This window comes from Podarcis bocagei (genome assembly GCF_964188305.1).
Source record: "Podarcis bocagei genome assembly, chromosome: 15".
NCBI classification, from domain to species: Eukaryota; Metazoa; Chordata; class Lepidosauria; order Squamata; family Lacertidae; genus Podarcis; species Podarcis bocagei.
Window position 1 is genome coordinate 26,154,522 of NC_138141.1, and position 14,911 is coordinate 26,169,432.

At 43.7% G+C, this 14,911-nt stretch overlaps 1 protein-coding gene across 6 annotated transcripts in view; it reads left to right on the plus strand.

The window, feature by feature from the left end:
- The window catches only part of IGSF9B (immunoglobulin superfamily member 9B), a 124,038-nt gene extending 110,495 nt beyond the window's left edge, over nt 1-13,543 (plus strand). For 2 of the 6 annotated variants that reach the window (XM_081172452.1, XM_081172453.1), the window contains exons 19-20: nt 12,403-12,524; nt 13,314-13,543. In XM_081172452.1, the coding sequence (XP_081028578.1) occupies nt 12,403-12,524; nt 13,314-13,537 (346 nt within the window). In that variant the 3' untranslated portion in view covers nt 13,538-13,543. Of the gene's footprint in view, nt 1-529; nt 576-12,402; nt 12,525-13,313 lie in introns of those variants that run through there. The other 4 variants (XR_014002522.1, XM_081172455.1, XM_081172454.1 and 1 more) reach the window with 4 other exon arrangements.
- The last annotated feature ends 1,368 nt before the right edge of the window (nt 13,544-14,911 follow it).

Genomic DNA, 14,911 nt, shown 5'->3' on the forward strand with positions numbered 1-14,911 from the left:
TGGTTTTTCAGCTGAACACTTCCTGTTAAGAGATCCCTAACCCACCTTTACCCTCTCACAAGTGTGTCAAATTTAATTTTAATGTGTCAAATTTCTCCCCATTAATGGTACCCCCAAACCATTCACTGTCCTACTTGATGTTGAGGCTGGCCCTACCCTCCTCATGCAAATGCAGTTCCCAGGCTTCCCTGGAAGGAGGAAATGAATGTTGAGCTGGCTTCAGGTCTGCAGCCTGAAGCTTTCTGCAGGTCTGCAGCTTTCTCTGTGTTAGCGCCCTGTTGTCTGTGCTTTGAAGCCATGCCTTCTATACACTTTCACCATCCTTTCTTTTGTTTCCATTTCTTTTCCCCCTTTGTTTTTCCAGCATTGTTTGTTTGCTTCTTTTGTGTTTCAGTTTCTTTCCCCTTCACTTTTCCTTTTGGATTTATTTTATTATATATTTTTTCCTCCTCCGTTTGACTTGCTGATGTCTTGTGGAGCTTGGCTCCTTGCGGGTGTTGATAACTGCTTTGTTTTTGATTAATCTCAGCTATCTGGGCAGTGTTGTCGAGACAAGCCACTCCTCAGCTCAATAGGTAAGGGCGATCAATGTCTGGAAGGATGGTGCTGTGGGGCGTGGTTGGGGAGAGGGGCATGGGAGGGGATTCCAAAGGAGGGGGGCTCTTTTCAATAACATATATCTATATATCTATACATTTCCTTTAAAGGGGAATAAGGTATTGCAAAATCCAGGACAAACCTTTGCACACTTAGTCTTTGTGGCTTTTGGGTTTCCCCATTCTCTTGTACATCTCCCTCTCTCTATAAGCACAGACTCTATATCAGCCAAACTTTTTTGGCCCACTGACCCCTTGATTCCATAAACTCGTCCCCAGTGCCCCCTACTCTATAAAAAGCATTGCTCAGAATAGCAGTTTGCCTTAGTAACAATAAATTGAACATGTATCCAAAATCCAATTTAGTTTAATTAATTCAACAAAACTAATTAACTTGATCCAGTGATACCAGCTTTTCTAAGTTAAAAAGTTATTTACACCTCTCACACCTCCCCCCTGCTGCCCCCTTGCTCCTCAAGAGTGCGCCCCGTCACCAAGAAGGACCACAATAAATGGATATCAAGTGGAGCAATGCGACTGAAGCAGTGAGCTCAGGTTCTAGCCTAACACTTTTAACCACCATACCAGTCAGAAGTTCCAAACCCTGTTCTTCAGAGACCCTCCCATATAGCTTGCTGTGTATGAGATTATATTACCCATCTCTTCCCCATACTTAATGAGCAGGCTGGCCTTACCATTAGGCAGAGTGAGGCAGCCACCCCAGGCAGCTGATTCTGGGTGTCATGAAAGGGCAGCAAACTGCTAACTCCCCATTTATGCATACTATATTTGATGTGACGGTGCACATGCAACATGCCACAAACCCAGAAGTGGAACCTGGAAACGTGGAGCACTCTGGAGAGTCTTCCTGGCTCACCAGCAGACCTTCTTTGGGCTCTGGGGAGGGTCTCCTTGTGAGCCAGTAGGACTCTCCAGGGTGCTCCATTTACACACAGGGAAGCCTGGAACAAAACCGCTGCATAAACTGGGAGATGCCTCTATTTCATTTATAATTATTTTTAGTGATGGGGACAGGGAGCAGGGCTTTGGGATGTTCTGTCTCAGGTGCCAAAATAATTGTCATGGCCTTGAGAGCTGTGCACCTTGACTGTCAGGAGCGGGAGGAGCCTTTTGCAAGACCCATATCCTCCAATTTTTTTCTGATGAAAATAAAGACATCCCCTGCAACATTTTTCCGATGAAAATAGCCACATCCTATTCCATTCCCTCCAACATTTCTCCAATGAAAATAGGGATGTCCTAAGAAAAAGTGGGACATTCCAGGACCAAATCAGAAACCAGGATGGCTTCTGTAAATCTGGGACTTTTCCTAGAAAATAGAGGCACTTGGAGGGTCTGCGAGACCCACTGATAGAATCTCAAACCGCCAGCCATGGGTGGCAACATGCCAAATACTGAATGAAAACTCTTTGTTCTCACCATTCTTCTTAGCAAAATAGCAAAAGGAGAGGCTTTGACAAAACCCCTAGTAGTCTGCTGTAAAGGCCTGGTTGGCTTTGCTTGCCCAAAAAATGACCACAAATTGTGCAGGCACTGATTTATGTCCTGCAACATTGATCTACTAGGAGTCTCTCCTTAAACGAGAGAGGCTGGGCATTTCTGCCCTGTGTGAAAACCGGCAGATGATAAGCATACTCTGTTGTTATTTAAAAAGAGACTCTATAAAGAAGAGAGGCAAGTGATAGCTTTATGATTTGGGGTTGTAAAGTTGTCAGTGGGTGAAGCGTTACTGGGCACTTTATGACCAGGTCAGTATACAGCCATCCCCACCCACAAGCACACACGCACACAACCCCACTGTTTTATGGAGCCATAAAAACTGAAGAGGGACATGGTTTATGAGATTTGTGCAGACGCCTTAGATCAGCTCACTTCCACGGCGGGGATGCAGACAAATTTGGACAGGCATCTGGAGCATTGCCGTCAGTGTCTCTGGATGACTCTCTCTTTTGCAACATAAAAAACCCAGTGCCGTCTTCTGAGGACTGGGGAATGGATTTCAATACAAGGTCATGCCAGGGGAACTGCAGGCCAAGTTACACTTAAGATCCTGGGTGATTTATTCTAGGCCTCCCTAATGGAAGGCCCATTAATACCCAGTGGCAGCTTGGATGGGACTGCTGTACCAGACTCCTTAGTCCACCCCCTACTGCAGTCTTTTGCAGCTTGGCACCCTCCAAATGTTTTGGGACTCCCATCAACCCCAGCCAATGGTGAGGGATGATGGTAGGTGTAGCCTCAACAGCAATATCTGGAGGGCCACAGGCTCCCCATTTCCTGCCTTGGTTGATCACATGACCAAAAGATGGGAAGCCACTTTGAATCAGGTTGGACCATTTCTCCCTCTAGCCCAGATTATCCTTTCTGACTAGCAGTAGCTTTCCGGGATCTTGGGAAGAGAGTCTTTATCATCACCTGCTACCTGAACTGTTTAACTGAGCCAGGGACCTTCTGCATTCAAAGCAAGGACTGTGCCACTGAGCCATGGCCTGGTTTGATTTGCGTTGTCATCACCCTCTTTTCAGTTTTTAATCTGGGCTGTATGTACAACACACACACTCAACTTTCTGCACATTCGACAATTCAAATTTTGCATCAATGAAAGCTGGATAAGGTACCCTCACCAAATATTTGCAAAGTTTGTGTGATGCTCTTATTTCATATAATTTATTTTGTTCTTGCTAGTTGTGGAGAGCAGGCTGCTAAAATCCTGCCTCTTAACTGTTGCACAAACCCTGTCTGGCTTCTGGGATCTCAGCAAGCATTGCCCACACATTTTCAAAAATATATTTGTGTCCGTATGGGCTAGAAACTTGACTTTTCATGGTTGAAAGCATTGGTTCTCAGGTGGGGGCGAAGCACTGGTTCTCAGGAAGCTGAATTGTGGGTGTGCAGTACTGCACCCTGCAGTCCTTTCGGATATAAAAAGCTATGTGTGTGCACTCAGTTCACTGTGAATGTCTGTTAACCAAGGACAGGCCTCCTTGTTCCCTCACAGTTAATCTCATCTCTGCAATGGGAAACCCAAAAACCACAAGGCCAAGCTGGTGTCCTGCGTGCTCTTCCCTTAAGTGGGGCAGGGCCTTCTGCTCATAGCCCTAGATGTGAGCCTAGGTGGGGGTTGGCCAGGACTTGCATATGCCCTGACAGTTGTCACTCTGGTGTACATCTTTTGGAGTTTGAGGACTCTTGTCTGTCTGTCTTTTTTGGAAAAGAAGAGTTTTCCCCTTTAAAGGCTGTCCATGTGCCAGTTCTCTGCATGCATTTCACACTCGCTCTGGCTTGGAGAAGTTGTAAGTCCTCTTTGTCTGATTGCTTTTCCTCTCTTATTTCATTATGATTTCTACCTTACGTTTTGCTTTCTCTCTCTTTTCTCACTCCATTGTTACTACTTTTTCCTCTTCTTTCCTTCCCCTCCTTCTCCTGCCTTCTCCCCTCCTCCCACCTCTCTCTCCTCACCTCCCAACCTGTGCCTCCTCTCCCTTGTTCCTTTCCCTTCTCCATCCCTCTCCTGTCAGCATGGTGAAAATCCGTTGTGTAGACAAGCTGTGCTGTCCCCCGCAAACCTGGTGAAGGGATGCCTTTATCTGGTGTGTGCCCTGCTCTTTTATCAGCTTCCTCCTTACTTCATTGCACTGCTGCTACTGCTGCTGGTGGTGGTGGTGGAGCCTGGCACCGCAGTAGGAAAATGCTTGGGGGGCAGGACGGGAGCATCTTTCATTGACTCAGCTTGCAAATGGCTATGCAGCAGTATCACTCAAGCGTAGGTCCTTCTTGGAGTTTTGAGGTGGCTGGCAATCCCTTAAAATGGAGAAGGAGGGGTCTCTGTGCTTAAAAGCTTCAAAATCCTAGAGGCTGTAATCCAGCGTTTTGGGGAGAGACTCTATTTATTGAGGTAATGCTGTGCTCATTGTACCTTTCCAGCTCGGTGTCTCATTCCAGTGCCAAGGGTTGCCACTTCACCCTTACATTTCTTCCTCTACTCTTCCAACCTTCAGCTGGGAAGGAAGATCCAGAGAAATAATAGCTCCCGATTTCTGCCATTGCTGACTAGTAGAACTGCTCATTTTAGTTGTCCTTTGCTGTTGGCATTCAAGAAGAATACTGTGCCAAATAGGCAAACCATGTATCTCTTCCAGGTGCTTTTTCTCCTCTTGTCTTTGGACACTCTGGAAGGAAGCCATATTAGTCTTTTCTTGTTTTAGCCTAGTTTTCACCTGTGCTCAGTTAACAAGAACTGGACATTTCAGGAAAAAACTTAGCCATTTGAGCCCTAATTATAGAGTCTGGGTAAGAATTTGAAATGTGGCTAACACAGCATGCCATCACCTGGTACCATGTTTAGTTTAGTTTTTGTAAAAAGACAAATCAATGGGCCATAACATTAGCGTTTAATAGGAAAGAGTGGGGTGATACTCAACTAGGTTTACTCAGGGAAAACTCACCGAAGCGAATGAACCTAGTTTAGTAATATTCATTCATTTCAATGGGTGTGCTCTGAGTAAAACGTACTTAAGTACTATGTTGTTATTGTTATAATTATTATTAAATAATGATGTTTATATATTGCCCTTCATCCAAAGATCACTGGGTGGTTTGCGACATAAAAACACATAATAACAAAATAATAATAATCGCTTGGCCCACAAACACATTTAAAAGGTCATAGATTGTTTAATCAGTCAAAGGCCTTGTTGAAGAGAAATGTTTTCACTTTGCATCTAAAGAAATGTAATGAAGCAGTGGCGTAGCGTGGGGGGTGCAGGGGGCCCCGGCCGCACCGGGCGCAACATCTGGGGGTTAGGGTTAGGGGGCACAAATCCACGGGTTAGGGGGCGCAAATCCACGGGTTAGGGGGCGCAAATTACTTGCCTTGCCCTGGGTGCTGACAACCCACGCTACGCCACTGTAATGAAGTGCCAGGTGAAACTTCCTGGGGAGAGCATTCCACAAATGGAGAGCCACCGCAGAAAAACCCTGTTCTTGTGTTGCCACCCTCTGACCTCTTGTGAAGGAGGCACACAAAGAATGATGACTGCAGGGTCTGAGTCAGTTCATATTTTACATTCAGAGGATCCCCAAACCATTCATCTCTTTAAAAGCTGGGAATAAATGACTTTGAATTGGTAACTTCCTTAAATACTTGAAGAGTTTCCTCTAAACCATTTTAATCTGTTCACAGTTGAAGATAGAAAACAGGGTGAGATGGACCATTAGCTTAACCATTGGTTTAATTTAGTATGGTCTTGTGTTGGCCTTCATTAGAAAGTTTTACTCCTTTAAAAAACTGTACTTGACATTCAGTGTTTCCAAAGCAAAGCTTGTACACTATCTAATCTAGGCTATTCCATTAGAAAAAGTCTAAAATGCCCAAATTAGGAAGCAGGGAGAATGACATATTTCCTAGACACTTCCAAGTATGTACCATTATAAATGTGTTAAGGTGCTACAACACTATTTCTTGCATTTACTTTCATAGACACATATGGCTACCCCTCTAGAAATTTTTACAATTGATGTAGTCCATAGGAACATAGGAAGCTGCCTTATATTGTGTCAAACCCTTGGCCCATCAAATTCAGTATGATCTACATTGTCTGGCAGCAGGTCTCCAGGGTTTCAGTCAGGAGTCTTTTTTCCTACTTTGAGATGTTGGGGGTTGAACCTGCGACCTTCTGGGGGTACAAGATAGATGCTCTGCAGCTGAGCTGCACCCTTCCCCTGAGAAGTAAAAATGACTTACATTGCAGGTAATGTTGAAGAATGGGTGACATTTCATCCATGTTAAATTAGGTAAAGGGACCCCTGACCATTAGCCTCAAACCCTAAAAATGGAACCGCCACTGCAGGGTGGTCTGAATACCAAAAGCTGGGTATGGCACTGGATTTAGGGCAGTGCCAGCAGTTCCCCTGCACAGGACACCGAGCCAAGGTGGCACAAAATAGTAACAACAACATCAACCTGTATTTCTGTGGATACCTACTGAGAAGATCCATAAAAAAGCAACTGTGCCAAAAAGAATTACTGTGGAAATTAGAAAGATGGGGCAAGGGGTGCCAAATTTTGTCCTCGCTCAGGGTGCCATATACCAAAGTCCGCCCCTGCTGTGTATGAACAACACTAACCACCACCACCTTCAAGTTATGCCTGTGAACTTCTAATGTAGGCATCCCCAAACTTGGCCCTCCAGATGTGTTGGGACTACAATTCCCATCATCCCTGACCACTGGTCCTGTTAGCTAGGGATGATGGGAGTTGTAGCCCCAAAACATCTGGAGGACCAAGTTTGGGGATGCCTGTTCTAATGGCTTATTATAGAAAACTTGATGCTGGTCAAAAAAGAAAGGCCTTTGCTTCAGCCAGAAAGGCACACCTTATACTCTAAATCTTAATCTTGATTGCATCACAGTGATACTGTTATTCTTTTCTTGGAAATCCTACCTAGTTTAGACAACAGACAAATGTAGTCTATCTCCATCTTTAACTGACAGGGATTTTTTTAAAAATGTTACAAACCCATCACAATTGCTTTTCCTTCTAGAACAGGCTTAGGACTCAAAAGTAAAATGAATGAAAATAAGCCACACACAGGCTTGTGTATGATTTAGAATTTAGAATTTTAAGTAAGGATGCAACAAATATCCATGATACGTTAAAAAAATAGCTGGAATACCAACCTTTGAAGCCTTATATGCTATTGATTAGTGGCTTTCCTTCCTTTGCCATCTAACATTAACTTGTGGGAAAACTGAGCTAAGCATCTGCTATCTTATTTAAAGTAAATATCCTGCATTCATAGTTGCAGATAAATACCCCAAATACAGCAACAGATTTCTGAACAGGTATCCCACATTTGTGTAATAAAAAGGTAGGGTGGGCAAGGGGATTGATAACAGTTCACAAGTAGGCCAGTTACACTGAATAGTGTCCAATATGGTATTTTTTTAATGACATAGCAGTATATAAATACTTTTATTAAAAAAATAAATAGCTCAACATAATTTATTTGTTGCATTTGTATCCCACTTTTTTCCTCCATGGAAATAAAGGTGGCGTATGTGGTTCTCGCCCTTCTCATTTAATGCCCACAAAAACCCAGTGAGGTAGGTTAGGCTGAGAGGCAGTGGCTGTCCTAAGGTCACCCAAGGAGCTTCATGACTGGGTGGGAATTTGAACCTGGTTTCCCAGGACCTAGTCCAGCACTTTAACCACTACACTACACTGGCTCTCCAGTGCTTTAATAGGGAATTGTGCTCAACAATAGCCCAGCACTCAATGCAGATGTAAGCATGGCAGCTATTGGAATGGGCAAGAGTGGTGAGCCATAGACTGGCATGATGTGCAGTAGCACACCAGCCAGCCAATTCTGCATTAGGTAGTGTCCAAACTAGTGTGTGCCATTACAAGTTGGAAAATCCTGCCTTTCCAAAAAAAAGTCTATCCATTTTTGCACATTTGTCCTGAACATGCAGCCTGTCTTTTCACCAAAATAATTGGAGAGGTTTCGTAGTCTTTCATGCTTAGAATGCTTATTTTTATGCAATTAGTATAGCTTACTTCTATATATATATATATATATATATATATATATATATATATATATATCCATATTCTTATATATTTTAGGTTTATTTTGCCCCCCCCAAAAAAAAACAGAATAGTCCATGCACACATTTCCTCAGTGTAGGCAGGGGAAATGTAGATCAGTAGAAAAGATGTACTTCAAATCACAAAGATGGCACAAAAATGTTCAAGGTGACTTGTTTTGCTCCCCATCTTATCTTATCTAGTCCTTGTAGACAGGAGATGTCTGATATCAACTACTGCTTGGTGTTGAATATATGTTACACACACACACACACACACACACACACACACACACAGAGAGAGAGAGAGAGAGAGAATTTTAATCTTTGAAATCTTATTATGAACGTGCTTTAGTTAGCAGCCCAGTATGCCTCATAATCTAACATTAACAAGGGAAAAAACATAATCTGTTTCCTGAGCTGGGCTAATGCAGTTTTCTGGATTAGTAGTTTACAAGGAAGAAGAAAAAGAAACTTCATCACTTTAAGCTTGATTCCAAATGTTCTGCAGAAACAGGGAAATGCAAACTTGGGCTGGAGCTCCTTTCTGCTGCCGTCTTCTGCGCCATTGACCGGATCTTGACAAATGGCCCACCGCCACCTTCCATCGTCTCTTAAAAAACTTCAAATGGGAGTGACTAATTTCTCTCTTTCTGCCATACTTTTCATACTTCTGCTGTTTGTGTCCCAGCTTGTTAATACCATTTTAAATTTTGCTGAAAATTGTGTGTTGGCGTAATTGTCCCAAATGGTAGGACACTCAGATTGGATATTCAAGACACATGTTAAAGGAAGCCCTCTCAGGGTTTTTATTAACAGACGGTGTTATTTTGCTTCCTCTCCATCTTCTTCTTTTGTTGCATCTCAAGTTTGAACATGGGAGTTAGGCTGTTATGGGAGGCAGTGAAGAACCTGGGATGCCATTGAAAAAAAATGCATCTTTGAAAAAGCTGAAGTCAAGGAGCTGGAAAGATGTTCTACGTTCCTTTAGTTGTTGCTGTTATCTACCTATTTAAAGCTGGCCTTCCTGAAAGAACTCCTGTTTGCAACCATCTCTGTTCCCTGGATCCTTTTAAAACCAGCGAAAACACAAGAGACGCTTGTTTGCAGTGCAGCAGAACAGAATATGGAAGGAGATGAGAATCTGAATAACATTTCAAGAACCGAAGAGAAACAGTGAAGATAACATGTTGCTTCTATCTGTTCTACATCAACATTTATTCAGACTTCCTTCTTATCTCCATACCAGAAGTATTAGGTTCAATAAATATCTGCTCATACTCTGTAATTCTGTATTTCGTCACTTTTTTTAACCAAAAGGGAAGAAGAAAGAAAGCCAGATAACATTTTCCCATCACTAGATTTACCTGGGTTTTGAGGGGTTGCTGCATTCCAAACAGTTAGCCTTGGGCATTTTGTTTCTCTCACAAAACTCTTCATTCCCAGTGCTCAGATTAGATAACAGTAGATAGGATCCTGACCCCCTTAGCTGCTGTTTTGAGAAATTGGGGTGGGGGGGGATTATATGGCTAAAACAGGGCTGGGCCCACCAGTCTCCTCATCATTCAAGCACTGATCTTGCACAATATTTGCTACTGAGGGCAGAAGCACAGAGCCCAGGACTTTACTAGAGCAACATGAAACTAGGCAATGGGTTTTGAGAACTGCGCAAGGCAACATTTGCTAGGCTGGTGCACTACATGGGTTTTAGAATACAGTTATGCTGACTGAGGCTGATGGTAGTTGTACTTCAAAGCATCTAAAAGGGCACCGGGTTGGTGAAGGCTGGCATAATGTCTGGCCCACAGAGTTTGTGTTTGTGTGTTTATATAATACATCTGCTTTGGAACATCCTCCCCTAAACCACATGATTCTGAAGGAGAAGAAGCAGGATGATACAGCAAGCATGTGCGCGGGCAGGGGGGAGAGTAATAAGAAACAGAAGTAGAAAAATCAACGAAGAAATGACAATATGATACCATGTTACACTACTGTGAACTAAGTGTAGCTCATTATATTTGCAACCAAATCTATCTATGTCTAGTCTAGTCACTCATTTATTATTTATTGCATTTATATCCTACCTTTTTTCCAAGGAGCTTAAGGTGATGAACACGGTTCTCCCCTTCATAATTCAATCCCCTCAACAACACTGTGAGACTGAGAGGCAGTGACTGGTTTCCAAGATCACCTAGTGTGCTTCATGATGTTTTGAACCCTGAAGGTCTTCATCCAACACTCTAACCACTACAACCACATGGCTGTCTAGTCCAGCATTCTGCTCCCACAGTGGCGAATCAGATGCCTATGAGAAGCCCTGTGATGTGGCCTGCCCCCAGCAAAGAGACTCGCCCCCTCTGTGGGTGCCAGAGAAGATTTCTGCAGTTCTATACACAAGGAAGGGGACCGTGACAAGAGAAGCAACTCTTTGTGAAGGTTGTTCTGGCCCTGGAATTTGATGGGTGTCCCCAAACCAAAGAGAACTTTGGAAGATTTTGTCACAGTTGCTGCCTCCACAGTGTATTCCTTTTCATTTCTGATCCCCCAAACAGTCACAACCTGTTTAGCTCCACCTATTTGGTCTAATGGACCAATTAGCAAGACATTGCAGATGACAGGACATTCAGGGCACATTGGCAATGTTATGGGTACAGTAGTTCAGCTGGGGGGGGGGAGAGATGTAATCTTTCAGTCCTACACCTGATCCTTTAGGGGAAGAGTGGGGTGATGGGACAAGCGTTTGAGCTAGAGCAAACCTGACCTGTGGCAATCTGGAACTTGTGTCAGATGCCTGGCCATCTATCTTGAAATAAAGAGAGAAGGCCTTTCAGCTCGCTTCAAACCCAGTCTGTCCAGGGAGAAATTCAGGAGTGGGAAACTAGGTCCCTCTAGAACAAGGTGTAGTCAGCCTCCTGAAGAACATTCCAGAGATGGTGTACTATTAAAGAGAAGGCCCTTATCTAAGAAACAATAGACTTAGATGCTGTTGGTCTCCAACTTCCATCATTCCTGATGGCCATGCTGGCTGGGGTTGTTGGGACTTGGGGTCCAACACAGGGCATGTGGAAGAAGCCCCATATTACGTTCTACAGATTTTGATGGAGCAAGTATGTTTTGAGTTGTAGCTGTAGCTCCAGCCAACCCAACAACATGCCATTGCCTATGGCAAAACCCATCAGCTGGAGCTGTGGTTGTCCAAAATCAGTTTGAAGTGCGACAGTGTAATGGTCTAGATACGTCCTTTGAGAAAGTCGTTGGTAGTCTAGGAGTTCTCCCACTTTCTCTTGTACCTTTCAAGACAGTTTGCAATGTTCCTTTCCCTTGGACTTGTGTGCTGTATGTTTGTGTGGTGAATATGCAGAAATGATATCTCACTAGGACAAAACTGGGATGAATGCAAATGTATATTGGAAATAAAGTTCAGAATTTTATGACCTTCCCTCATTGCCTCTGCCACCCGACACCCCATGATACTTTCATGTCCTTCACCTTTTTGTGCTGTGGAGTTGGGATGCATCCTTTTGCTACTAAATTTTGGTAATTTGCCTCACCACTGTGGACACCTGTTATATGACTTTTTTTTTCTTTTCTTTCACTTTTCATCCCCTCTTAATTCCAAAAAGTGCCTTATTGGACATTAGAATTGACACTTTAATTTTTTTTTTAAAGATTGCAGATCATTTTAATTCAAGAGCCTTGGTGCTAGTTTTATTTCAATTTTTTCCAGCATGGTTCATTTCTAGAGATCCAGCCATTTGTAGGAGTTTGCTTCCATTCGCAGGAATGGCCAAGGGGTCGGAGTCTTAATGTCTTTTTTCTATAACCTTTGCCTGGTTCGACCTGAGCAGCATTTGTTGTGGGAGTAGCAAAAAACAAAAACAAAAAAAAAAAACAATTCCCAAAGAAAGAGCTGGTAGGGTTGGTTGGGGAATGCCAGGGGTGTCTGGCAGTGTGGGGTGATGACACTAATATATATATATATTCATGAAGAGATGAGGGAAAAAAGGTTTCCCCTCCAGCACCAGTGTGGTGGTGTGGACCCTTATTTCACCTTCCTAGGACCCTCCTCATATTCCCCCCTCCTTTTCCACGGCAGACCTGACAGAGGTTGAATGCTCTCTTCCCAGCAGAGAGACCTCCCTTGAGACAGAATACGGCAGGGGGCCACTGATGGCGCTTGTCTGTTTTGTCTTTCTAGAAAACGTCCATCTCCAACCCGGAACGCTGCTGCACCTGAGAGGCTCGAAGCTCTGAAATACCAGCGGATAAAGAAGCCCAAAAAGTCATCCAAGGGCTCCTCGAAATCCAAAAAACAAATCAGTGAGTGCGAGGAACACGAGACTCCCGGCTAATCGTCCCACCCCCCGCCCTGCCTGCCCCTTGCCACTTTGGGCCTGGCACAATACTCATTGAAGTCAATGACTTGTAATGAGAATTGATTCTGTCTCTGGGCCTAGAGAAAGTGTGCTACTCTGTCCTGTTTTTTCACCCGTTCACGGGATCTTCAGAAGTGAAAGGTTCCACCACCCACCCCACTGATATTTGCCTCCATCCCTTAAGCCAAAAGGTAGTTTGTAGCCCTTTTCACCTCCAGTTTGTATAGACCCTGAGCTGGTGTTCCCTACAGTTTTCCGGTGGATTTCTCGTTAAACTCAGCTCCTGTGTCTCTCATTTCCTTTTTCCTCCTACCCCAGTTCCTCAATAAACTCTCCTAACTCCTCCTCCTCCTCCTATTCTGCCCTCCTCTTGGTTACATCTTTATTTAAACAAAACCCTGCCTCGTTCCCAAGGATCATCCATCCTCTTGGCAATCCCATGAACATCTCACACCCTCTCTGCATAAAGCAAACCTTCCCACCCCAAAGCATTGCTTTTCTTTCCCCTGTTATCCTACAATCACGCAACTTTTCATGTGCTAAAATAATACCTCTCTGCCTTGGTTATATTTTAAGTTGTGTACTGAACTTCTTTTTCCTCCTTCTTTTTGTTGTTGGCTTAAAAAGAACAAAGAACAAAACAAAACTGCTGATTGCCTGTGCATCCCGCCATGATGCCTGTGCAAAATGCCTAACCACCCTCTTCCTCTGCCCTTGTCACCTTCCTCCTCAGATGGTTCTGCCTCCCAGGTTCAGCAACATCCTAACTCTCAGGTATTGTGGCCTGACGAAGCTGTCTGTCTCCGGAAGAAGAAGAGACATCCTCGCCAGGACCCCTTTGCCCGCCTCTCAGCACTGAAGGATGACCTCTGCCACCGGCAGGTTCCTGAGGACCAGACAGCCATTCTCAACAGTGTGGACCATGATGATTCCAGTGGACATGCAACCTTACTTTAGAGTAGCACCAGCTGGGTGTGTATGTGTGGAGGGGTGGGGCAGGATAAGGGTGCAAATATCTTGTGATCAGGCAGAATCCACAGAGAAACAGCGGGGAGAGAAGAAGCTGAAGTACAGGTGTGTGTGCACGTGTGTGTGTTTGTGGCTCATCTATACTGGAGGGTGTGGGCTTCAGTCTTGTTTTTGGGTACCAACATGGGGGGCAGGAAGTGCCTAACAAAGCAATTAATAACTTACATATGGTGCGCAATACCCTTGTGTGGTATTTGATAGGAGTAAACCCAACATGAAGTCTTTGACCATTGCAGGGTGGGGGGACCGTTTGCATCTCCCTGTAGCATTTTCAGTTGCAATGCAATCTGTTAGGATAGGCAATATCCAAAATGAGAGAGGAAGGGAGGTGGGCGGGCATGGGAGAAACATCCCTGCTTAAGCAAATCAGCTTTGTTTGGATCTCCTGCAGAGGATCAGGCAAAGGAAGAGCTCAGTGCATGGAGTTCTGTAGGAGAGGGAAATGGAGCTTCGAAGTAACCACCCTTTGTAAAAATATTCATCATAATAATCTGGTGAGCCTCAAACCTTCTTCTCTGTGCTGTGGCTTCCGTCTTATGTGTCCTGGAAGGAGGATGAGATTTTACAACTTGGTTTCCAAAATTATATATATACAGTGGGGGTTGTTTTTCTAAAAGAAAAAAAAAAGGATAGATACAGGATACAATGTATATTTATACAGTGTGTGTTTCAATTTAGGTAGAAAACACTGGGGGGGGGGGAGAACAAGCTTTCCTAATTTAGGGAGAGGGTTGGGAGTGATATAAGAATTACCACAGGAGTATCATGGGATGCAGTTAAGAAACCAAGATTTCAAGCTAAGGTTTATGACCCGATGGATTTTATTAATGTGGTGCAAAAATTGTAATGGAAAAATTACCAGCACACAAACACACACACACAAACACGCAAAATCTGCTTGTTTCAACTGTCACACCTTTTTGATGTCTGAATATTCTGAGTGAAAGTACAAATTACAGTTTACTTTCTTATCTGTCAAATGAAGACCTAGAATTAGAGTATGTATTGTGTTTTGCACAGTTGAATCAATGTACACGAGAACCTTCTTAATTTTCACTAAAAAGGCTGGAAGGTACCTATTTTTCCCCCAGACTCGAAAAGAAGGTGGCAGCTTGTTGAAAAATTCTGGTATTTGCATTCATCTCCCTGATCATAGATTGTTGCAAATGGTAGGTTTAGAATGGCTAATTTAAAAGTGCAAATCCTGATAATGCTAGTATCTGTTCAGTAGTATACTATGAAGAAAAAGAGTCTTCGTACAGCAAAACCTTACTATATCAGTGCCTCCATTCACATAATGTC